Source organism: Lepidochelys kempii, chromosome 11 (assembly GCF_965140285.1).
Source record: "Lepidochelys kempii isolate rLepKem1 chromosome 11, rLepKem1.hap1, whole genome shotgun sequence".
Taxonomy (NCBI): Eukaryota; Metazoa; Chordata; order Testudines; family Cheloniidae; genus Lepidochelys; species Lepidochelys kempii.
The window spans coordinates 32,976,816-33,001,055 of NC_136390.1; the positions used below are offsets into that span (position 1 = coordinate 32,976,816).

The following is a 24,240-nucleotide window of genomic DNA, read 5'->3' on the forward strand; positions in this document are numbered from 1 at the left end:
GAACATCAGTAATTGCATTGGCTACTTGAATCACTGCAGTCCCCACAGTAGATTTGCCCACTCCAAATTGATTCCTGACTGACCAGTAGCAGTCAGGCATTGCAAGCTTCCACAGGGCTATCGCCACTTGCTTCTCAACTGTCAGGGCAGCTCTCATCTCGGTATTCCTGCGCTTCAAGGAGGGGGAAAGCAACTCACAGAGTTCCAGAAAAGTGGCCTTATGCATGCAAAAGTTTCTCAGCCACTGGGAATCATCCCATACCTGCAAGACTATGGGTCCCACCAGTATATGCTTGTTTGCTGGGCCCAGAATCGGTGTTCCACTGTATCAACCAGCCTCTCTGCCGCTATGATGTCCCAACTGCCACATCCCGTGCTTTCAGGAACGTCTGTGTCCATGTCCTCCTCACAATCGTCCTCGTGCTGCCATCTCTTAGCCAGGTTCTGCACATACTGCAGTATAATGCGTGAGGTGTTTACAATGCTTGCAACAGCAGTGGTGAGCTGAGCGGGCTCCATGCTTGCCATGCTATGGCGTCTGCACGGGTAACCCAGGAAAAAAGGCATGAAATGATTGTCTGCAGTTGCTTTCACAGAGGAAGGGAGGGGAAACTGACATCATGTACCCAAAACCACTCGTGACAATGTTTTTGCCCCCTCAGGCATTGGGAGCTGAACCCTGAATTCCAGCAGAGACTGCGGGAACTGTGGGATAGCTTCCCACAGTGCACCACTCCGTGAGTTGATGCTAGCCACGGTAGTGAGGACACACTCAGCCGACTTAATGCGCTTCGTGGGGACATACACAATTGACTGTACAAAATCAATTTGTAAAAATCAACTTCTATAAAATCGACCTAATTTGGTAGTGTAGACATACCCTTAAAAAAGCAAACCATCTCAGCAGTTTCTTTTACTTTTACACAGCCAGGAACAGAAACAATTCCTGTGCTTTGCACTGATCAATACACAATATCTCGAAAAGAGGCATCTGATCAATCACAATATCTCAAAAAGATTCTCAGCTCTGGAGTGAATTCCTCACAGAACTGCTTGTTCTTCCGCTAAACCACAGAAACTCTAGATGGGGAAGTGAGTACATTTTTCTCTCCAAACTTGTCTTGGGACATTTTGCAAAACTTCCTACTAATACTAAAATCAGTTAAATTTTACTGGTGGTAGCAAAATTGAGAGTCCTAATGTATAGGGGCTACCAGCTGCCACCAACATTTTAAGTACTGTGTCAATTAGACCTACAATCATTCTCTAGTTTAGGCCAAGCTCAGGTGTGTTTATAAGACAAATCAAAATTACATTTCCAGTTGGGCAAGTCTTTCATAGGCTTGCTAATGGCCAAGAGTTTTAAGGTGCATCTGTTTGCTTTGAAATACATGATCCATGCATATGTGGCATTTACACAGTTAATACAATTAATACAATTTGAATTAATTCTAGTAGGAATTATGTGTATTACAGTAATGCCCAGAGGCCTCAGTCAGGATCAGGGCCACCTTGTGCTAGGATATGTACAAGCAGCACATTAACAATATGCTTCCCATCCCTGATCAGATTAAAAATCTAAGATGACAAGTGACATACAGAAGGAAGAGGAAAATATTGGTTTCTAATATTAGAAACCTTTCATATACTTTTGTTTTAAATAAAAACACCTTATTATACCCATCTATACCTCACTCTATCTTTTCTTACAGGCTATGGGGCAGTAATGTATAAGTGAGATGATTTTTACTCACATTTAAAAAAAAGTATATATGAACTATATATTGTACAGGGAGGAAGCATGGTCTGGTGGTTAAGGCATAGGTGTACAGGGATCTGGGTTTTACTCATTTCTGCCACAGACTTCCTCTGCAATTCCATTCGCACTTAGAATATTGGCAATTTGTTTTACAGTAACAGCTAGCAATGGGGATCAACCACTAGTGTGGATGTGACTCCAGCACACAAGTTTTCATGCAAGGTGATAAAAACATCCAAAACCTAGCTAATCAAACAGTTTAGCCCAGGTACACCTGCACCATTCCTGGCTATTGCAAAAATACAGGTACCAATTTTTCTAATATATATGCTTCCTTTATGCCTCAATTTCATAATCCATTAAAGAAGGATTGTGAGGTTAACCTCACTAATATCTGAAAAGTACTTGAGGATTCTCATATACACCTGACTTTTGAAAATATTTGATGGGTTATGAGTATCTATGTGCATTCCCCAACAAGCAAACATGGGAGAGCAGACCTCTATTTTCACAAGAAATGTGAATACAAAGGGATTTCAATTATAAAAGAAGACCCCAACACTTTGCAGTAATTGTTTGTTTCATTTCTTATCATTAACACACTATTTTTAACAGGAAGGAGCCTTAGAAAAAATAATTATTCTACTGGTGCTAAAAAGTAGATAACACCAATAACCAGTGCTGTTTAGATTATAAATACTTTAGATGCTTCTCTGTATCACAAGTACATACCCAGGGGTGCTTCAGATACAGACTGTAGTACCATGTAACCACAGTAAAACCTCAATCAATACAAAATAAATGTATTATAAATCAGTAAAAAAAAAAAGTTAGTTTCCAGTTAGGACCTTCATGTGGTTGGTGGCCACTTCTGTTGATTAAATTATTTTTATAATAAAGAATAAAAGTGGATTAATCACATTTTACAAGTTCTGCAGCATTTGAAAGTCAATTCTTCCATTGGTAGAAATGTATATTTTCCTAATGCTTTGTCAAGTTCAGTTTTAAATGAACTGCCCCATTTCTCATGGGAGACTTCCCCATCCTTCTAGAGCTCATTATTGAAATTCCCCCCCCTAATATTTAGCTCACATTTCTCCTTGTTTAATTCCATCCCATTGCTTATAGCTATACCCCTTTAAAGCCATATTAAATAACTTAATCACCCTCCATTGGGTTTAGTTAGTAAGAGTTTCACACACTTATTAAGAACAGAATAGTCTTTTCTAACCATAAAAATCTAAGTACTTCATATAATACTATTAAAAATAAAGCAGCACTGCAGAAATGGCAACAATGCAGCCACTTAAACTCACCTAAATCACAATCCACTTTTAAAATCTTGATACTTGTCTTTTGTTTATGTTCAGCCATAAAGCCATGGAATCACTCACAAGCCACAGAATTTATTTCACCCTTTCAATTTTTTAAAAATGTGTAGCATATGTCCAGAGCAATGAACAGATGGTACATTTGATTAAAAAAGAAAGAAATAGAACCACCACAAACTCTTAAGCCCTATATTTTGCATACGCAATTACATGTAGTTATTTTCGACAACAGAAAAGAGAAACTAAAATACTGTCAAGGCAAAAAAAATCAGTAAATGAATGACAGTTACAACACAAATTTGCTGTAAATTGTGAAATATACCATACATTCTTCAACACTCAGGCCCTACCTACACTTCAAAACCAACCATTTGTAACATGCTTGTAGTAGGCCAGTGGCTCTCAACCTTTCCAGACTACTGTACCCGTTTCAGGAGTCTGACTGGTCTTGCCTACCCTCCCAAGTTTCACCTCACTTAAAAACTACTTGCTTACAAAATCAGACATAAAAATACAAAAGTGTCACAGCACACTATTACTGAAAAATTGCTTACGTCCTTATTTTTACTATATAATTATAAAATAAATCTATTGGAATATAAATATTGTACTTACATTTCAGTGTATAGTATACAAGACAGTATAAACAAGTCATTGTCTGTAGGAAATTTTAATTTGTACTGACTTTGCTTGTGCTTTTTATGTAGCCTGTTGTAAACTAGGCAAACATCTAGATGGGTAGACCTCTGCGTACGCCCAGGGGCACATGTACTCCTGGATGAGAACCACTGTTGTAGGCTAATGGTACTATGCTGACTGAGAGGGCATGGATGTGTCTGGACGGGAGGATGCATGTATCAAAAAGAGCAATTTCAGGCCAGAAAGGAGTGGGAAGGCACATAATCTACATCCAGATGGTCCTGTACTTCCAGAGACCAAATCCCTTTCCCTTTTGTGGTGGAAGGGTGAGAGAGAGAATTTCCATCCCACCCCACAGAACAATGTGGGAGAAAAGTCAGCAAGGGGACCTGCCTGGAATTATCATCCCCCCACAACTCTCCTCTCATGGGATTTTCTACAGATGGGGACAATCTTTCCCACAGCGAGAAGGCCAGTATGCATGAAGTGTACCCCCATTCCATGTATCAAGGGCAGCACAAAGTAGACAAGTAGCTATCCAAGAAGTTTTGTTTACACAAACAATTAGACTGCAGCCAGCTGGAGTGTGAATCTACCATACACTAATCTGCTGCAGTCTAACTGTCTGTATGGACCCTGCAGACGCGTCAATAGTTCATTAATGAACTTTGCACATAAACAGACTCTGCGGTAAGCTAGTGAGGATCAGATTCACACCAGAGCTAGCTGCAATCTAATTGTTTGTGTAGAGTCTGTAGACAAATCTATAGTGTGCAACTGCTACTTGGATCCTGGCCCAAACTCTAGGGTTTTGTCCAAGAGCCAGATTGGGGTAGTGGATAAGGCAGTGGGCTGGGACTCAGGAAGCTTGTGTTATCTTCCTAGTTCTGCTACTGACCTGCTTTATGACTTTGGACAAGTCACTTCACCTCTCCACGCTTTAATTCTTTCCCCACACCCTTTAATTATTTTGTCTATTTAGATTGCAAGCTCTTTGGGCAGATGCTCTCTTACGATGGGCTTGTACACACTACCACTTATGTCACTATAATTTACGCCACTCAAGGGTGTGAATAAGCCACTCTCCTGGGTGATGACATAAGTTACACCAACCTATGTGCTGGTGTGGACAGCACTATGTCAGTGGGAGAGATTCTCCTGACATCATACTTACTGCCTCTTATGGAGGTGGCTTTATTATGCCGATGGGAGAGCTCTCTTCTCAGCACAGAGCATCTTCACAAGAAGCACTACAGCAGTGCAGCTGTAATACTTCTAGTGTAGACTAGCCCTATGTGTTTGAGCAGTGACTAACGCAATGGGGCCCTGATCTCACTTCGGCTATGTCTACACTACAGACCATAGAGAAGCACGGCTGTACCGCTGCAGCTGCATCGCTGTAAGGTCTCCTGGGTAGCCAGGCCACTCTATGCCAATGGGAGAGAGCTTTCCCATCCGCATAATTAAACCACCCCCAAAGAGCAGCAGTAGCTATGTCATCAGGAGAGCATTTCCCACCGACAGCGCTGTCCACACCAGCGCTTCTGTCAGGGAAACTTATGTCGGTCAGAGGTGTGGTTTTTTCATACCCCTGACTGAGAAAAGTTTTACCAACAGAAGTGCTAGCGTAGACATCGCCTAAGAGCCTCTAGGCATTACTGTAAATACAAAGAAATAATGTTGCTCCTTTGGCAAGGGTAGCAGATTTTTGAGGCTTTGCAGTTCAGTTTCCCATCTGAAGCAGAAATCAGTTAAGCAGTCAGGTATTTTCTTACTGTAATTTATTTATTTACCAAATGTACACAAGTCTTGATTCCACACACAGGGATTGTAAGAAACTGCACAGAGGCAACTCCCCATTACCCAGGCCCCAAGTAAGTCACCTCTACCCTGTTCCCAGAAGCAGCTCTTCTGCCTGTCTCTTTCCTGAACAAATAGGGTATGTCTACAAGGCACAGTTTAGGCTAAAAACCAGGTAAGGCCCCGGTTAACGCACCTATCATCCACCAAAAAAAAAAAAAAAAAAAAAGCCACTGGTCTGGATTTGGAGGTGCTTTAAACCTAGGCTAGCTTACCAGGCTGGCAGCGTGAATTAGATTCTGGGCTCTGCTTTAACTCATGCTAGAATCCACCTTGCGATGAGGATCCAGAGGGGAAAAATCATTCAAGCGCTGATAGCCCTACAATGCCTTCCCACAATTTCCCCTGAAGGACAGACAAGTTCTTCCCTAACTGACCGGAAAAGAATCCTAGAGCATTTCAACACAAAGAACCATGCCCCCAGACACACGCGGGTGAGAGCAGAAACAGTGAAGACACAGTAACTAGGGTAGGGGTTTGCAGTGGGGAGGCTGATACCCAAGGCTATGCTAACCTGAATGCTCTGATCCAGGTGCTCAGTCACCCAGGTTAGCTATGCAGTGGAGAAATAGCCACTGTCACCTGAGTTTTACATCTGGGAAAACCCTAGTCCAAGGCTGTTGTGAGCTTGTGCACCTATCTTCCTACTATGCGTAGCTACTCTGCGACACACAGAAATTTCAGTACCTCAACTGACAAGACAAAGAAGAGCTAGTCTCTGTGTGCAGTTACTGCACAGTATCTTTTGCTCTTTCTGTGGAGAGTTTCATCCTGAATGGGGTCACGATGTATAAGCAAGCATGCAAGTCATTAGACACTTTTACCATAACAATTAAAACTTTTTTTAAAAAAAATGAAAACATTTTTTGTTTAAATTTAAACATTTCCCTACACAATTTGTAACCTAAACACAGCAGCATTATGTTGGTGCATTAACAAATAACACTGATCAGTTTATTAGTCATGTTAAGTGGAAAAGTAAGTAAATAGCATTATCTAGGAAAAATGCAGAAATGTTGAAAAATTCAAAAGGAGAAAACCCTCTTCATTTCTTTTGAAGTACTTTGAAAAATCAAAACCACTTAATCATATAACTTATGACTGTGTAGCAATGCAATTCTTTCATAAATTGCAAGACTAACATGATTTTTTTCTATGCCATAATGCTGATATATATGTTGATAATGTGCACACACTTTCCTTACCACAATTATGTAGGATCATAGTCCTATTATATAACTAGAAATAGAAAAGCTCTATTTAAAAGCCTACCCTGGGTAAGGGGAAAATATTGTTCCCAGGTATTAGGCATTTAACTGATAGGAGCACATCGCATGTGTCATTTTTCCTAGTTTAACTGGTTCTTTCCTTTGCTGCTTTTCATTTCACAATTACGTCCCAATCCTTCAAATACTTATGCACGTACTTAACTTTACTCACTCAAACTGTCCAGTTGAAATAAAATTAATGGGTCTATTCACATGCTTAGAGTTGAACATATGTCTACATTTTTGCAGGACTGGGTCGTTAGTTTTGATAAAAAAGCATGAGAAGGCACTCACTCCAGACTATATTATGTTTTTTTTTAATGCCCCATGTCAGAAGGGTTCCTTGCTTTGCACTGTTTCTCAATAGCTATACATTAGCCAAATGGACTTTCCAGAAAATGAAACTTCTCAGCACACAACACAAAGCCTTCTCTTCCCTCCTGAGTAACAGGAAATGAATTTGCCTCTCATCTGATTTTATATGAGGAGCAAGACTAAAAACATAACGGGACTGTGGCCCTGTCTAGATTTGGAAATAGGCTGTGTTTCAAAATGTTTGCTGGTTGTGGCTAACACTAGACTCCCTTAAAGGCTGACCACTGCCGGCTATCAGGTTTTTTAACACAACCGGCCATGTCTGCTGCAGTGGGTGCAAAGTCCTGTTTCAAGTCGGGCTAGTTAACATGTTTTCGCTCACACGTTTAAAAACAGAGCCTATTTTTCTAGCCCAGCCAATATCTATTTTCATGGCAGGCCAAGAGCGTCAGACAGCAGCAACCCCCAGGGGCCTGCAATGCCCAACACAGCGCCCCCGCAATGGGAAATATGCAACTGGCAGCGTGAACTCCTCCCCTCTATGGACTTACAATGAACGCGGGGGGGGGGACGGGGACCGGGGGACCTTCCCTCGAGCTGGGGGCCCCATCCACTCCGCGGGCCGCAAACCCAGCAGCGTAGGCTGCGCTTCCTCCCGCAGCGGGTGTCACGCCCCGCCCGCCCGGCCGGAGAGGGACAGCTGCTGGGAGGCAGGGGCCCCGCGCCCCGAGCGGAGGGTGGGGGCTGACAGGCGCGGGAGGGGAGCACCTTACCGGCTGCTCCGGAGGCGGTGGCGAGGAGACCCAGCAGGCAGAGCAGCGCGGGGAAACGGGGCTCCATAGCCCCGGCCCACTCTAGTTCGCGCCGGCTCTCGGAAGGCTGCGGCTCCGACCCCTCCCGCCGGGGCTGCGCCTGCAGGGGGGAACAGCGCGCCGGCCGGACACCACCCACTGCGGGGGCAGGCCGGGGCCGGGGCCGGGCCGGGGCCGGGCGTGCGGCCCCCGAAGCCTGCCAGCCCCTGCAGGCTAGGCTGGGCTGGGCTAACGCGCCGCTCCCAACAGGGCTGGCTCCAGCGCGGGGCTCACGCTGCATCTGCTGGGCATGACCGGGGCCAGCCGTCACGCCCAGCCCCAGGTGCCTGGGCTGTCCAGAGCCAGCTCTGCTTCCCTCCGCCTTCAGCTGCCCTGCCTTCCGAACGGTTCGTATTAGCCACCAGGCACAGCGCAGCGGACGCTGTAAGTTCACTACCAGGAGAAATCTCCCCTCACCTCACTAGTGTAAGACGTGCTCTGTCCTCCATCTCCCCCCTCGCTTTTAGATGGCTCCTCTAAACGCCTGACCTCGGCACTTCTGCACGCCCCTCTTCCCGTGGAAACTACCATGGAATAGGCTCTGAGTACAAAAGTTGAAAACTGAATTGAAATAAGGTTGCAATCTCAACAGTATTCGATTGTGCTGGTAACATGCCTGTGAACTGCAATGGAAAAGCCTGGCCTAGCTGTCTGTATTTATCAATTGTCTCTATTCCGTGGTGGGGGTTACGTTTGGGTTATATTGTTTGCATTTTATTTCCAACAGGAGAGAAACAGGCAACGCAGGCATGGGGAGGGAAACAACAGTAGCCACTGGAGTCAGTAGGCTACTGACCTCTGCCATTTGACAGACACAGAAACTTTGGTAGCCTTGACCCATGTCATGTGACTGAGGCTGGATAACAAAGATCAATCTTTTACACACACTCCTCTGTCACACCTTTTATTACACATGATACTGTGCAAACACAGAAGATGTAGCCCATCCCCAAGGAATTTAAACTACAAATGACACTAAGAATATAGATGCATATATTTTGAGGCCCATGACAACTCCCAGTTTGAGTTGAAGTACATAGTTTTTTAAAAAGCCCATTTTCTCATGCTTCTTCTTGTCCTTTAGCATTTTAGAATAAGTTAACATTTATAATATACCCAGTAAACTTCACCCACAAATACTATTACATTAAGATAAAATAACCCCTATCTTAATTCTTGAGCACCAATGAAGAAGGTCTGCCCTGCATTTAATCAGGCTCCACCATTGTAGGACCTTTTGTCTCCTTTGCTAACAAAAAATCAAATTCTGCAGTCCTTTCTTGAGTAAAAGCTCTTACTGGAGTCAATGGGAGATTTATATCAGTATGAACAGCAGAATTTGGCCCAAAAAGATTTAAGAGGTCTCTTTAGGTAGGAGAGAATTCATAGTAAATCTTAAAAAGACAAGATGGTATGTAAATTTTATAACTGATGTGTCTCATTATACATCAGACAAAGTATCTTGAGGCTAGAAGATAAGATGACTACACCTGATGGGTACTTCCCCTATTTTCAGGGGAATTCCCTTGTGGGCTGTTACGCAACTTCAGAGGTTCATTAAATGGACACCAGTGAATCAGACCTTAGCACGTATTAAATGCTTAAATTGGCCAGATTTCTCTTTAAGTATTGCCAGCTCCGTGCAGCAGAAGCCTGGTAGTCATTAGGAGTCTTCTTGTATTCCACAGTAACATGTTTTCCTCATTATAAAAGAATTCAACAGCACCAATTTTTATCAGTCACAAAGTTTCTACTCAACCTCCTTATCATATTAGTTATTACTCTTTGGTAGAAACACCATTGTGCTAGGTGCTCTACAAACATTCAGCTCTGTTAATTTTTCCCACACAAGCAAAAAAATTAGGCTGACTTTATAAATTTTATTCTTTCAAGAGTGAAGAAGAGCATGTTTGTATATTATCCTCACTGTACACTTCAGTCCAGAAAATGGGCTGTTCATTTATGCTAAGACAGTTGTGCTCAATGAAATAAAAGCTACCCAAGATTCCATTTATTGGTATATTGCAAAAAACATTGGAAGTGTGCTTTACAAAATTATTTACATAATTCACAACAATACACACATGAAACACTTTATAAAAACACTGTATCCTTTTATTGTATATTCATGTATGTCCTGAAATCATAAGTTAGTTATCTTGGTAATAACATTAAAAATACACTTTCTGTCTGTAAATTCACATCCAGGCAAGCCCATAAGTGCAAACAGTCATAAAACTAGCAAGGCTGAACACACATGTATCTAATTTATATTTGTACGAATATACCCTGATCTGTACTTTTGTTAGAAAAGGACACTGAACCATATACAACTTTATTTAATACAGTACAAACTTCTCTAAATCCATTAATTTTAGACCCCATCCAGCAAAACATTTAAGCATTTATGTTAACTTGAAATTACGCACGTTTAAGTGCTTTGCTGGATCATGGCCATGCTGCCTATCGCTTTATTGATAATATTTTATTTTATCACATTAGTTGGAAATTTTTGTCATTAAATACACAGTAGAGACAAGAACTGTGTCCTCATGTGTTTGTACAACACTTACCATAGTAAGACCCCACTCTGCTTGGTGCTACTGTAATATAAATGTTTCATAACTATAATAAAATAGAGGATCACAAGAACCAGACTATTGTAAAAGCAATATGTGAAGCACAGCAACAAAGTTAAATAGCCACACGTTTTACCTAAAATTTACTCCAAGGTATTGCAGCCAATTTCAAAAGTTTTTTGCATAAATTGCTATAAGGCCAATTTCTTTCTTACTTTCTTTTCTTAGTTATGGCCAATTAGAGAACTAATACAGAACTATTTTCTTGAGCGTGCTTGTCTGGTACCTATTCTTGTATACGGGTACTAAAACCATCTACAAGAATCTTGCTAGAGAGATACTGTACTTCTAAATATTATTTTAAAAGATTGCATATCAGAACAGTGCAAACAAGCACATAGGAAAGTGTTGCATTAGCAACAAAAATAAGCTCATAAATAGGCTCTCTGGCCGGCCACCCTTAACAGTGTATCTTAAAAAAATCAGTAGTATTCTCATCTTATTTGGCCAAATGTACTACTGATGTAATAACACTGATGTCAATGGAATTACACCAGGGATTAATTTGGTCTTTTGTATACAGTATTCGTTTTATTTGGTTTTTCTTTTTTTACTTAAATAGCATTCACTCCTTCAAAACGGTAAACAGGTCTGATCTTAAACGGACAATGTGCAGTAAGAAACATTTTTCTTACAATTATTATTCCACTTTCACACAGTGACTTACTGTAATGGTTTAATCAAGAACTATATATTTTAAAAAACCCTTCACTCTAGTAGCCTTTTTTGAGTATATAGGAAAGGCAATTGACACAGCACATAAAAATCAAGTTTAACTAATATGTAAATAGATCAAGAATTTGTAGCATGTATGCACACAACTGGAGTTGAACTGGAGTTGAACACAACAGAGTGCAACAGACTAGGAAATGAACTGTGAGTCTTTCCCATGTGTTAGTGCAGGACATCATCATTCAGATCTAATTCTATACCAACTTTAAAAACATAGGATGGATTTTGGCAGATTTAAAGGTTATTCTCTAACTACTAGTTTAAGGCTAGTCTTCCTTTACAACTCCCTCCCCATTCCCACAAATTGATTTTCAACATGCCTACTATGGGGTACTTGCATCACCCACAAATCAGAGCCTATGAAAGAAGACTGAAAATTCTTGCTTAAAAGAGAGTCTCCTTACAGTGAAAAGTACACCATTCATTGAACTGTTTTTAGAAGATAACAGAATATTTACATAAGGTTTGAATTTTGCTCATGTTTGTATTTAGCCCTTAATCCCAGTTGTGTGGACACCAGCAGTATATTCGGAGGTCATGGCTATTCATGTATGAGCCTGCAATAGGCTCAGACTTAAGTGTTACCTGGTTCTTTAATAGGGATATTTCCTTATTGATAGAATCCCATAGTGAAAGAGCATACTCTACATCATGATTCTAGCTCTGAAGGACACCTGAACAATCGTTCAATATGACAGGGAAGAGTGATGATGGCCTTTTGGTGGCCTCCGAGAAAAAAAAAATCAATGTTCAGATATATAATTTTTTTTCTCTCTTGCACTCAATGGACCATAATGAGCATTCCAAATGTTAAGATTCTACCTCAGTAGGAACAGAAATTGTCAGTGGTTACAAGCCTTTCTGTATTATATCACAGTTGATACTTAACGACTTATTACAAAAGTGGTTATTCCAAATATCATTTATCTGGTATTTATCATCATATTTTGTGCTAGTTGTTGCAGGGTGACCCAATGCTAGAAACAGGGAACGTACGGTACTTCAAAATGTATGTCTTTTGATACCAATGGTTTAAATCAATAATTGTCTGAAAAAGGTAGATATTTAATTTAAAGTTTGTTTGGTTTGCAGTTTAAATGTCTATTCCTCACCCGTAACCCCCCAAAACACCTTTTTCTTTCTTTCTTTTTTTTTTTTTTTGGTAAAAAGAAAAGATAATGTAGGTAAAGATTTTAGAGGCAGTACCCAGAGTTAATATGGAATCACAGAGCTATAGAGGCTCAGGGAACTTCTACCTTGTGCAAGATTTACAGGTAAGGCCAAATTCAGTTAACTCCCACTGCCTTAAAATTGCACACATGTATTAGAGGGCATAATTTAGCCACGAGATAATAATCATCTTACTCATTTTTCAGAAGGAACTAATAAAGTGTCAAGTAGCCCATTCCCCATAGTTTCACACAGTGGAATTTGTAATAAAACCATTAGTAAGAACAGTTTGTCAGTAACCATCTTTGGTAAACATACTATCAGTCTCATCTTCATTCATCCCTCGTTCATAGCGTACTGCAAAGAAGCCACCCCACTGAAGCCGTTTCTTTTTGTAGAGATACCAAATTAATCCGGCAACCAAGACTAGGATAATTAACAGAGCAAATGCTATAGCCACTCCAGTATGATTTGTGCCTGTAAAAGAGAAATGAACATAGTTAATCAGTGTTTTTGACTGAAAAATATTTGTTATACAGCAAAGTTTTATACTAGTATGTATAAATCTATTATAAAGTCATTTTATTGAAGTTCAGGAACTCTATTTTAAGTCTTACAGACACACACTAATATTTTCCACACCATCAATTCAAAAGCTAGTTTCCTATAGGTGCCAAATATTATAGCTGAGCACAAGCTCCAATATAATTAAGGTTAAGAAGCCCTTTCTGTTTAAAGCTGGACTGTTCTAATTGTGCTACAATTCATCTGGTTACTTGGATTGCCTTGAAATTTGGTTTGCCTCCTGGAGATTCAGAATAGGGTCAGTGATCTAAATTTGGGGCCATTTGCCACAGTGTCCTGGGATACAGCACCCCAGAAAAAACAAAAAACAAGCAGCTTTTCCTAAATTAAAGGTGACTATTCTAGCAATGCTTTTTTGCATATACTTGGGAAGTGATTGTTGAATTTCACAAGTGTGGTAGTCTATCAGGAGAGTATGTTAAGTGTTTGAGTGCAGGGCAAGTGCATATAGCTCCTTTCCTTTACAGTGAAAAGATAGAGCGAGCATGTGTAGTAGGAGTGTTTTGGGGGCACTGCTCAAAGAGGCCAGAGTTAAGGTTACATGGGGTACCTTAGCTCTGTGTTTCCCGGTTTTCTGAAGTCTGAACTTGACATTCTGGAAGGGCGCAAGATATTGCTGGACAATATTAACTCTGTTTTAACAAAGTTTTGTGCCATTTAATCTAGTAGCTAATTTTGAATCACTTTGCTGACATTTCTTAATCTATTGAGAAATTATTTACATTTCAATCAATGTGGAATTGCACTCAATATAACTGAGTGTACTTTGGGTCCTCTGACATGAACATTTTTTGAAAAACAGAAGTAGCAAATTTTGAAGTGGAGACACGCTTTAAAGGTCTAACTACTGAAAACATTTCCACTGAAGCATAAAAACCTAAAGTCTTTAACGTTGGTTTTCGTCACTGTTTAAATGTACTTTGTACCTCAGTGCATACTTAATTCCGAAGTCCCTGAGCTTCCTAGAAGCAGGAGGAAACCCATTTCTGAGGCAGGGTCAGAGAAGATATTAGCTTCCCATTGTTCCTCCCTCTCAACTTCCATGGAGGTATAGGCAAAATCTGAAAGATCCCACTGCTTCCAAGGACCCTTTCTGACCCAAGTAACTGATTTCTATCCTGGAAGGAGTGAAATGTGAAGTAGCAGTATGGGAACTGAATCCTTTCCCCAGCCATCAGGCAGGTAAAGTTATACCAGCAAACCTTTAAGAGTAAACAAGACCGTAGTCTAGTGTAGCTTGTCTGCGTGCAAGAATGGATAAACTTGAACATGGGACTTCTTACTCATAGCTAAAGTAATTCTTGCTCCTCAATGGAAAAAGCATAGTGCCACATCCTATACAGAAATAGCTAGCAAAGACGGGTATCTTAGTAAGGGGGAAACTTGCTTCTATGAAGGAAACTTATAGAGATTATTCTATGACATGGACACGCATTCTAGATTTTGCTGAAATCTACGCAGCTATCATGGTAACACTGCATACACAAATGAAGCCATTAAGATGCTAGTGCTCCAAACTGATCTCTCAGTGATCAGGTCGTGGCACCCTCAACTTTTCTGTGGCATGCCACATACATGCAGCTGCTGCCCACAGGACCAGCCACAGTACTAAAACCATGAATTCCAGCCTCCCCATGTGAGGTCCACTGGTGGGGCAGGAAAGAAGACAAACACTGGTATTCTGTAGCCCCCCATATTTATTTCTGTTGTAGCTATTAATAAACTTTGGAAAACACACTTCTGTCCTACAGCAGACTAGATATTAGGGAATGTAGACTGATGGTATACACTTGGTACATGCCAGCAGAAGAATTCTGGAACTAGCAAATTTTGGAATTTTGCAACTAGGAAAAGACTCAAAAACTAACAGCAATTTTTTTTTTACATACATCAGAAGCAGGAAGCTTGCCAAGCAATCAGTGGGGCCATTGGATGATCAAGGTTCAAAGGAGCATTCAAGGAAGATAAGGCCATTGTGAAGAAGCTAAATGAATTCTTTGCATCACGCTTCAGTGCAGAGGATGTGAGGGAGATTCCCACACCCGAGCCATTCTTTTTGGTGACAAATCTGAGCAACTGTCCCAGATTGAGGTGTCAACAGAGGAGATTTTAGAACTGATTGGTAAATTAAACAGTAATAAGTCACCAGGACCAGATGGTATTCACCCAAGAATTCTGAAGGAACTCAAATATGAAATTACAGAACTATTAAGTGTGGTATGTAACCTATCACTTAACTCAGCTTCTTTACCAGATGACTGGAGGATAGCTAATGTGACACCAATTTTAAAAAAAGGCTCCAAAGGCAATCCTGGCAATTACAGGTCAATAAACCTAACTTCAGTACCAGAAAAAAAACAAACGGTTACTCACCTTTGTAACTATTGTTCTTCGAGATGTGTTGCTCAGATCCATTCCAATTTAGGTGTGTGCGCGCTGCGTGCACGGTCGTCAGAGAATTTTTACCCTTGCAACACGCGGTGGGTCAGCGGTGGAGCCCCCTGGAGTGGCGCCTTCATGGTGCTCAATATATACCCCAGCTGACCCAGCGCCCCCTCAGTTCCTTCTTGCTGGCTACTCCAACAGAGGGGAAGGGGGGTGGATTTGGAATGGATATGAGCCACACATCTCAAAGAACAACAGTTACAAAGGTGAGTAACTGGTTTTTCTTCTTCAAGTGCTTGCTCATATTGATTCCAATTTAGGTGACTCCCAAGCCTTACCTAGGCAGTGGTGTCGGAGTGAATCAACGTGGATTGTAGGACCATTCTACCAAATGCCATGTCATCTCTGGCGTGCTGGACGATGGCATAGTGTGAAGCGAAAGTGTGTACCGAGGACCAAGTTGCGGCTCTGCAGATCTCCTGGATCGGCACCTGGCCAGAAAAGCCGCCGATGAGGCCTGGGCCCTTGTGGAGTAAGCAGTGAGGGGCGAGGTCGATACACTGGCAAGATCATAGCAAGTTCGGATACACAACGTGATCCACAAGGAGATCCGCTCAGATGAAACCAGGAGGCCTTTCATCCAGTCCACCACCGTGACAAAGAGCTGGGTCGTCTTCCTGAACGGTCTCGTACGCTCAGTGTAGAAGGCGAGGGCCCTACGGACATTGAGGGAGTGCAGCCGCTGTTCTTGGCAACTGGCATGTGGTTTTGGATGCAAAACCAGAAGAAATATGTCCTGGCTGATATGGAAGGCTGATACAACCTTCGGAAGAAAGGCCGGATGAGGCCAAAGCTGCACTTTATCTTTATGAAAGATATAGTAGGGTGGTTCGGAGGTAAGGGGTCTGAGCTCAGAGACTTGCTGCGCCGACGCGATAGCAACAAGGAAAGCTGTTTTCCAGGAGAGGTAGAGGAGGGAGCAGGTGGCCAGTGACTCCAACAGGGGCCCCATGAGTCTGGAGAGAACCAGGTTAAGGTCCCATGTCGGGACTAGGTGTCGAACTTGTGGGTAGAGATGGTCAAGGCCCTTAAGGAACCTGCCAACCATAGGATTGGCGAAGACACAGCAGCCATTCACACCCGGGTGAAAAGCTGATATCGCTGCATGGTGAACTCTGACAGAGGATGCCACCAGGCCCTGCTGTTTTAGGCCCAGCAGGTATTCCAAAATGAGAGGCACGGATGCCTAGAGAGGGGGTGTGTTGGGCTGAGTGCACCAGCATGAGAACTGCTTCCACTTCGCCATATATGTGGCCCTAGTGGAGGGCTTCCTGCTGCCCATCAGTACTTGTTGCACAGATTCTGAACAGCGAAGTTCTGCAGGGTTCAGCCACGCAGCATCCATGCCGTAAGGTGGAAAGATCGTAGGTCGGGATGGCAGAGGCGACCGTGATCCTGAGTAATCAGGTCTGGAAGAAGAGGCAGAGGGACTGGAGCGCCCACAGAGAGTTCCAGGAGCATGGTGTACCAGTGCTGTCTGGGCCACACCGGAGCTACCAGAATCACTCGCACCCTGTCCCTGCGTACTTTGAGCAAAAATCCTGTGCACCAGGGGAAACGGGGGAAAGGGGTAAAATAGACGACTCATCCAGGGGAGCAGGAAAGCATCTCTGAGAGCGCCCGGGGAGCGGCCCTAGAGGGAGCAGAAAGCTGGACATTTCCGATTGCTGCGGGAGGCGAAGAGGTCAACCTGGGGAAACCCCCACTTTCGGAAGATGGGATAGATGACATCTGGTTGAAGGGACCACTCATGTGAGCGGAAGAATCTGCTCAGGTAGTCCGCCAGCATGTTCTGGACCCTGGGTAGAAAGGAAGCCACCAGGTGATGGAGTGGTCTATACAGAATTCCCACAGTCGAACGGCCTCCTGACAGAGCGGGGAGGAGCGGGCCTCTTCCCCCCCCCCCGTTTGTTGATGTAGAACATGGCCGTGGTGTTGTCTGTGAGGACCGCCACACAACGACTCTGCAGCCGCTCCCGGAAGGCTTGACAGGCAAGGCGTACCGCCATCAGCTCCCATATGTTGATATGAAGAGAGAACGTGGACGGGGGCCATAGGCCCTGCGTCTGAATGTTCCCAAGGTGGGCACCCCAACCCAGGGATGACGCTTCCATGATGAGGGACAAGGAGGGCTGTGGGCTGTGAAAAGGGACTCCTTCGAATACTACCCGGGGATCTATCTACCATCGGAGGGAAGCCAGGATCCACTCCAGGATGGTGACCACCAAGTTCAGGCTGTCTCGACCTGGGCGATAGACTGATGCCAGCCAGGCTTGTAACGGGCGGAGTCAAAGTCTGACATGCCTCCTCACGTATGTGCAGGAAGCCATGTGGCTGAGAAGACTCAAGCAACTTCTTGCTGACGAGGTTGGGAAGCTCTGAAGGCTCCGGATGAGGGCTACTATAACCTGGAAACGAGCATCCTGCAGGAGGGCTCGTGCCTGCACGGAGTCCAGAACCGCCCCAATGAATGCTATTCTCTGGGTCGGTTCTAGTGTCAACTTTGCAAGGTGAGAAGGAGGCCTAACCAACTAAATGTGTCCATGACCAAGTGGAGGTGGAACTGCACCTGTTCTCTGGTGCGTGCCCGGATAAGCCACTTGTCCATGTAAGGGTATACCTGCACCCGCCACGACTGCCATACATTTGGTGAACACTCGGGGGGCCGTGGAGAGACCGTGGAAAAGGGAAGGGCCATGAACTGATAGTGTTCACAGTTGACCACAAAGCGGAGGAAGTGTCTGTGCACCGGATGAATCGCTATGTGAAAATACGCGTCCTTCATGTCTAGGGCAGCGTACCAGTCTCCAGGATCCAGGACAGGTATAATGGTGCCCAAGGAGACCATGCGGAACTTCAACTTTACCATGAACTTGTTGAGTCCGTGCAGGTCCAGAATGGGCCGAAGCCCGCCTTTTGCCTTGGGGATTAGGAAATATCGGGAGTAAAACCCCCTGTCCCTTAGCTACCTTGGAACCTCCTCGATCGCCTCCATGGCAAGGAGCGTCTGAACCTCCTGAATAAGGAGTTTCTCATGAAACGAGTCCATGATGGGGAAGGAGGACGGGAGGGTGGGGAGGAAGAAAACTGGAGAGAGCATCCCACTTCCACCGTGCGGAGGACCCAGCGGTCCACAGTTATGTGGGACCAGGCATAGTGGAAGTGGGATAAACAATTCAAGAAGGGTGTGGTAGGATCCTGAATGAGGTCTGGTACATTGTCCTTGAGCATCCCTTCAAAAGGCCTGTTTTGAGCCCGACGAAGTCTTGGACGGACCCTGCCCTTGCCCAGACTGGGGATTGGAGGGCTTCGTCCTGCCAATTATGCCCCCGTCTCCTATAAAAATCCTGTCTTGGTTGAGGATAGGAGCTTTGTTGTGACTGCTGGGGTTTGAAGGGTTTCTGCTGGGTAGCTGGTGTGTGCATGCCCAGGGACTTCATTATCGCCCTTGAGTTTTTAAGGCTTTGTAGCCTGGAATTGGTCTTGTCCAAGAACAGGCCTTCTCCATCAAAAGAGGAGGTCCTGCAGTGTTTGCTAAAGCTCCGGTGGCAAGTTGGAGGCTTGCAGCCAGGAGATATGCCTCATCGCTATCCCCAAGGACAAAGTACGTGCAGCAGAATCCGCAGTGTCCAGCAAGGCCTGCAACGAGGTTTGTGCCACTGTTTTGCCCTCATCAACCAGGGCCCCAAACTCCTCTCTGGACTCAGGAGGTACTAACTCCTTAAATTTCAGCATGGAGTAGCAGCTCAGGAGCACCTGCTGATTAGCGACCCTGAGCTGAAGACCCCCCCCCAAGGAATAAACTTTGCGCCCAAACAGATCAAGGAGCTTGGTGTCCTTCGATTTGGGAGCTGGGGCCTGCTAGCCATGCCGTTCGTTCTCGTTCACCAATGCTACCACTAGCGAACAAGGCTGCGGGTGGGTGAACAAATAATCGTATCCCTTTGAGAGGACAAAGTATTTGCGTTCCACTCCCTTAGCAGTCAGTGGGATGGATGCAGGGGTTTGCCAGATTGTTCTCGTGGTGGACTGGATAGTCTGAATAAAGGGAACAGCTACCCTTGACGGAGCTTCCACTGACGGAATATCCACCACCGGGTCCTCCACCTCTACCCCTCTTCCACTTGCAAGTTCATATTGTGGACCACCCTGCGCAGGAGGTCCTGGTGCGCACAGAGGTCTATGGGAGGGGGGCCCAAGACTATAGTGCCTGCCACTGCCTCGTCGGGTGAGGAGGAGGAGGACGCCACAGGGGGGAGAGGGTCATCTAAGGCCTCTTGCGTAACTGAGCCCAGCTGTCCCGTGCCAGCGACCTCAGGGCCTGGAGCAGGAACCAGTGTTCGAAGAGGTCCTGTAGCAGGAAGAGGAGCCACTACGGTCTCCATGCCTTCCGGGGCGGGGCGAGTGGTGGCAGCCTCTGGCACTTGTGGCTCGGATGGGGCTGAGCAAGAAGCCCCAGACGGAGCACCCTGGGCCTGGTGGTATGCCCAGGATGTTCAGAATGGCCATTGGGTGGGCCCCTGAGCGGGACCCTGCTCCTGCCAATGCCCAGCCCCCACTCAAGGTGGCTATGGTCCACGTGGTGGCGGTCCGAGAAAGGCGACCCAGCTTCCGAACCCGAAGAATGGGAAACAGAACAGGGAGGCCACAGTGGTGCCGACCAGATCTGCACTGGGTCACACTGACGGAGTGATGGTGAACGATGCCGTGATGCTGGGGAGCGGTGCCGGGACCTGGAACAGTGCCTGGATCTGGATCTGGACCTGGGTCCAGACCACGGGCAGGCAAACATTTTGGCCTGGGGGCTGCATCGGGTTTCAAAAACTGTATGGTGGGCCGGTTAGAGGAGGGGGACGTGGCCCGTCCCCTACCCTCTATCTGCCCCCCCCCCCGGGACTCCTGCCCCATCCAACCCTTCCTGTTCCCTGACGGCCCCCCCCCCGGGACCTCTGCCCCATCCAACCACCCCTTCTCTCTGTCCCCTGACCGCCCCGGTATCCCTGCCCCTGACTGCCCCTCTGCCGCCCCATCCAACGCCCCCTTTCCTTCCTTACTGCCCCCCTGGAACCACTCCACCCATTCAATCCCCCTTCTCCCTGTCTCCTGACTTCCCCCAGAACCCCTACCCCGACTGCCCCATCCAATGCCCCCCTCCTTCCTGACCGCCCCCCCAGGACCCCTGCCCCCATTCAACCTCCCTGTTCCCTGCCCTCTGACTGCCCTGACCCCTATCCACCCCATGACCACCCCCCTGAACTCCCATGCCCTCTATCCAACCTGCCCTGCTCCCTGCCCCTTACTGCACAGCACAGAGCACCAGGTCAGGCCGCGGCTCTGAGGAGCTCGCAGTCTCACTGCACCGCCTGGAGCATTGTACCGGTGGTTCAGTGAGCTGAGGCTGCGGGGGAGGGGGAACAGCGGGAGAGGAGCCGGGGGCAAGCCCGGGACAAGGACTCAGGGGCCGGGCAGGAGGGTCCCGCAGGCCAGATGTGGCCCGCAGGCTGTAGTTTGCTCACCTCTGGTCTAGACAATGAGCAGTGTTGAGAGTGGAGTTGGGTCCTGGATCTGCTCCTCGACGGTGACTGCCGCGCAGAGCAGTGCCATGACCGGGACCAGTGCCAGGAGTCGGAGTGGTACCGTGAGTATGACCAGCATCGCAAGTGCTGTGACTGCGAGCGATGCCAGGACTGCGAACGGCGTCAGGAGTGCAAGCGGCGTCAAGAGCAGGAATAGTGCCGAGAACGAGACCCATTCCGTGGCTTGACTGACGGTGCCGACGGGTAGATCAGGGCCAGCTTTCCTCGGGACAGTGCTGCACGTGGAGGTTCCGGTGCCTTGCCATGAGTCTGAGGGGATGCCGATACCATCATGGCAATAAGTTCCCTCGCAGCTGCAAAGGTATCCGGAGTGGACGGCAACTGGACCTCGACCACGCTGTGTACTGGGAAGTCCAGGGGCACCGGACTCAACGGCTCTCCTCCCGGGGCCGGAATCAACAGTGCCGAGGCCATAGACTGTGCCCCTAGGTGCTCGCCTGCGGGATACGCCTCCAGAGGCGGTTCCAAGGGGGCTGGTCTCTGTGGAGGTGGGCCAGCCTTTTCCGGCTTCCGGTGCCGCTTCTGGGCAGGAGAGTGGGAGCGGTGCTGGGCCAATGATGTTGGCTGCGGTGCCAGGAAGCGTCCGGTGCCAGGGTCTTGGTCTGAGTCCAACTGCGGTGCTGCTTCTACTGCTGCCGCCAGGGCACTGCGCACCAAGGTGCTTGGTGCCGGATCTTGGCGCGCCGCAGGAGGTTGAGGGCTAAAAGCCGCCTCCATAAGGAGCTGTTTGAGACAAAAGTCCCGCTCCTTCTTGGTCCAGGGACAAAAACCCTTGCAGATCCTGCACTTGTCTGTTTGATGAGACTCCCGCAGACACTTTAGGCAAGAGTTGTGGGGGTTGCCTGTTGGCATGGGCTTAGAGCAGGAACCGCAGGGCTTGAATCCCAGAGCTTTGTGCATGAGCCCAATAGAAAATCGGGAAGGAGGGGAAACCCCCCAACCCACTAATACTAACTAACTACAACTATAACTATGAACTACTATAAACTATCAACTATGAACTATTATAAACTAGAAACTGCAAGTGCTAGGAAGAGTGGAGGCCAGCGAAGCCGAACTCCACAGTTCCAACGTCATGGGCGGTAAGAAGGAACTGAGGGGGTGCTGGATCAGCTGGGGTATATAATCGAGTGCCATGAAGACGCCACTCCAGGGGGCTCCACAGCCGACCCATCGGGTGTTGCTAGGGTAAAAGTTCTCCGATGGCTGTGCACGCAGCGCGCGCACACCTGAATTGGAATTGATATGAGCAAGCACTCGAAGAAGAACTAGTTGAAACTGACAGTAAATAACAGAATTATCAGACACCTAGATGAACATGATTTGCTGTGAAGGAAGCAGCATGTCTTTTTTAACGGGAAATCATGCCACACCAATCTATCAGATTCTCTGAGGGGGTCAACAAACATGTGGACAAGGGTGATCAAGAGGATACAGTGTACTTGGACTTTCAGAAAGCCTTTGACAAGGTCCCTCACCAAAGGCTCTAAAGCAAAGTAAGCAGTCATGGGATAAGAGGGAAGGTCCTTTCATGGATCAGTAACTGGTTAAAAGACAGAAAACAAAGTGTAGGAATAAATGGTCAATTTTCAGAATAGAGAGAGGTAAACAGCAGGATCCCCAAGGGATCTGGACTGGGACCAGTGCTGTTCAACATATTCATAAATGATCTGGAAAAAGGGGTAAATAGTGAGCAAAATTTGTAGATGATACAAAGTTACTCAGGATACCTAAGGCCAAAGCAGACTGCAAGGAGTTACAAAAGAATCTCACAAAACTGGGTGACTGGGCAACAAAATGGCAGACAAAATGTTGATAAATGCAAAGTAATGCACAATGGAAAACATAATCCCAATTATGCATACAAAATGATGAGATCTAAATTGATGGTTATCATTCAAGAAATAGAATGGAGTCATCGTGGATAGTGCTGCAGCAGTCAAAAACGCTAACAGAATGTTAGGAACGGGATAGATAATAAAATAGTGAATATCATAATGCCACTATATAAATCCATGGTATGCCCACACCTTGAATACTGTGTGTAGTTCTGGTCACCCCATCTCAAAAAAGATATATTAGAACTGGAAAAGATATAGAGAAGGGCAACAGAAGTTATTAAGGGTATGGAACAGCTTCCATATGAGGAGAGAATAAAAAGATGGGGATTGTTCATCTTGGAGAATAGCTGACAAAGGGGTGATATGATAGAGGTCTATAAAATCATGAATGGTGTATAGAAAGTGAATAAGGAAGTATTATTCCTTCAAATAACACAAGAACCAGGGGTCACCCAATGAAATTAATAGGCAGCGGGTTTAAAAACAAACAAAAGGAAGTACTTCTTCACATAATGCACAGTCAACCTGTGGAACTCATTGCCTGGGGATGTTGTGAAGGCCAAAACTATAACTAGGTTCAAAAAAGAATTAGATAAGTTCATGAAGAATAGGTCCATCATTGACTACTAGTCAAGATGGTCAGGGATGCAGCCCCATGCTCTGGCTGTCCCTAGTCTCTGACTGCCAGAAGCTGGGAGTGGATGATAGAATGGATCACTTGACAGTTGCCCTGTTCTGTTCATTCCCTTTGAAAGCATTTGGCATTGGCAACTGTCGGAAGACGAGATACTGGGCTAGATGAACCACTGATCTGACTCAGTATGGCCATTCTTATGATGAAGACCGCTAACTATTTACTAATATCTATCTATGCATTTCTAGTGTGCCCATCAACATGACATATCCCATGCATAGAAATGTGGCAACCAAGTATTGAACATACAAAGATTAAAGCAGAAATTAGCTGCATTGTTCACAAAAACAAAAGCAGCCTAAAAATAAACAGGATAAATGAACCTTGCACCATAGACTGGTCTTATAAAAAAACCTCTGAATTAAAGCCAACACTGAAATGTAAATTAGTCCAGATTCTTCACAACTATGAAAGAAAAGATAGTATCAGCTCTGTAACTCTTCTACAACTACACTGGACACATTATCCTAGGCAGAGAACACACCAAAGGCCATTTATACATCATTTAAGTCCC

At 45.3% G+C, this 24,240-nt stretch overlaps 2 protein-coding genes across 2 annotated transcripts in view; both read right to left on the minus strand.

Annotated features, from left to right (window-relative positions):
* Window positions 1-8,433, minus strand: part of CD302 (CD302 molecule) — a 39,394-nt gene extending 30,961 nt beyond the window's left edge. Inside the window, exon 1 of the mRNA XM_073305597.1 lies at window positions 7,946-8,433. Coding sequence (XP_073161698.1) covers window positions 7,946-8,264 — 319 coding nt within the window. The 5' untranslated portion in view covers window positions 8,265-8,433. The remainder of the gene's footprint in view (window positions 1-7,945) is intronic.
* Window positions 8,434-9,787: 1,354 nt separating this feature from the next.
* Window positions 9,788-24,240, minus strand: part of LY75 (lymphocyte antigen 75) — an 81,902-nt gene continuing 67,449 nt past the window's right edge. Inside the window, exon 35 of the mRNA XM_073305589.2 lies at window positions 9,788-13,041. Within this exon, the coding sequence (XP_073161690.2) occupies window positions 12,857-13,041 (185 nt within the window). The 3' untranslated portion in view covers window positions 9,788-12,856. The remainder of the gene's footprint in view (window positions 13,042-24,240) is intronic.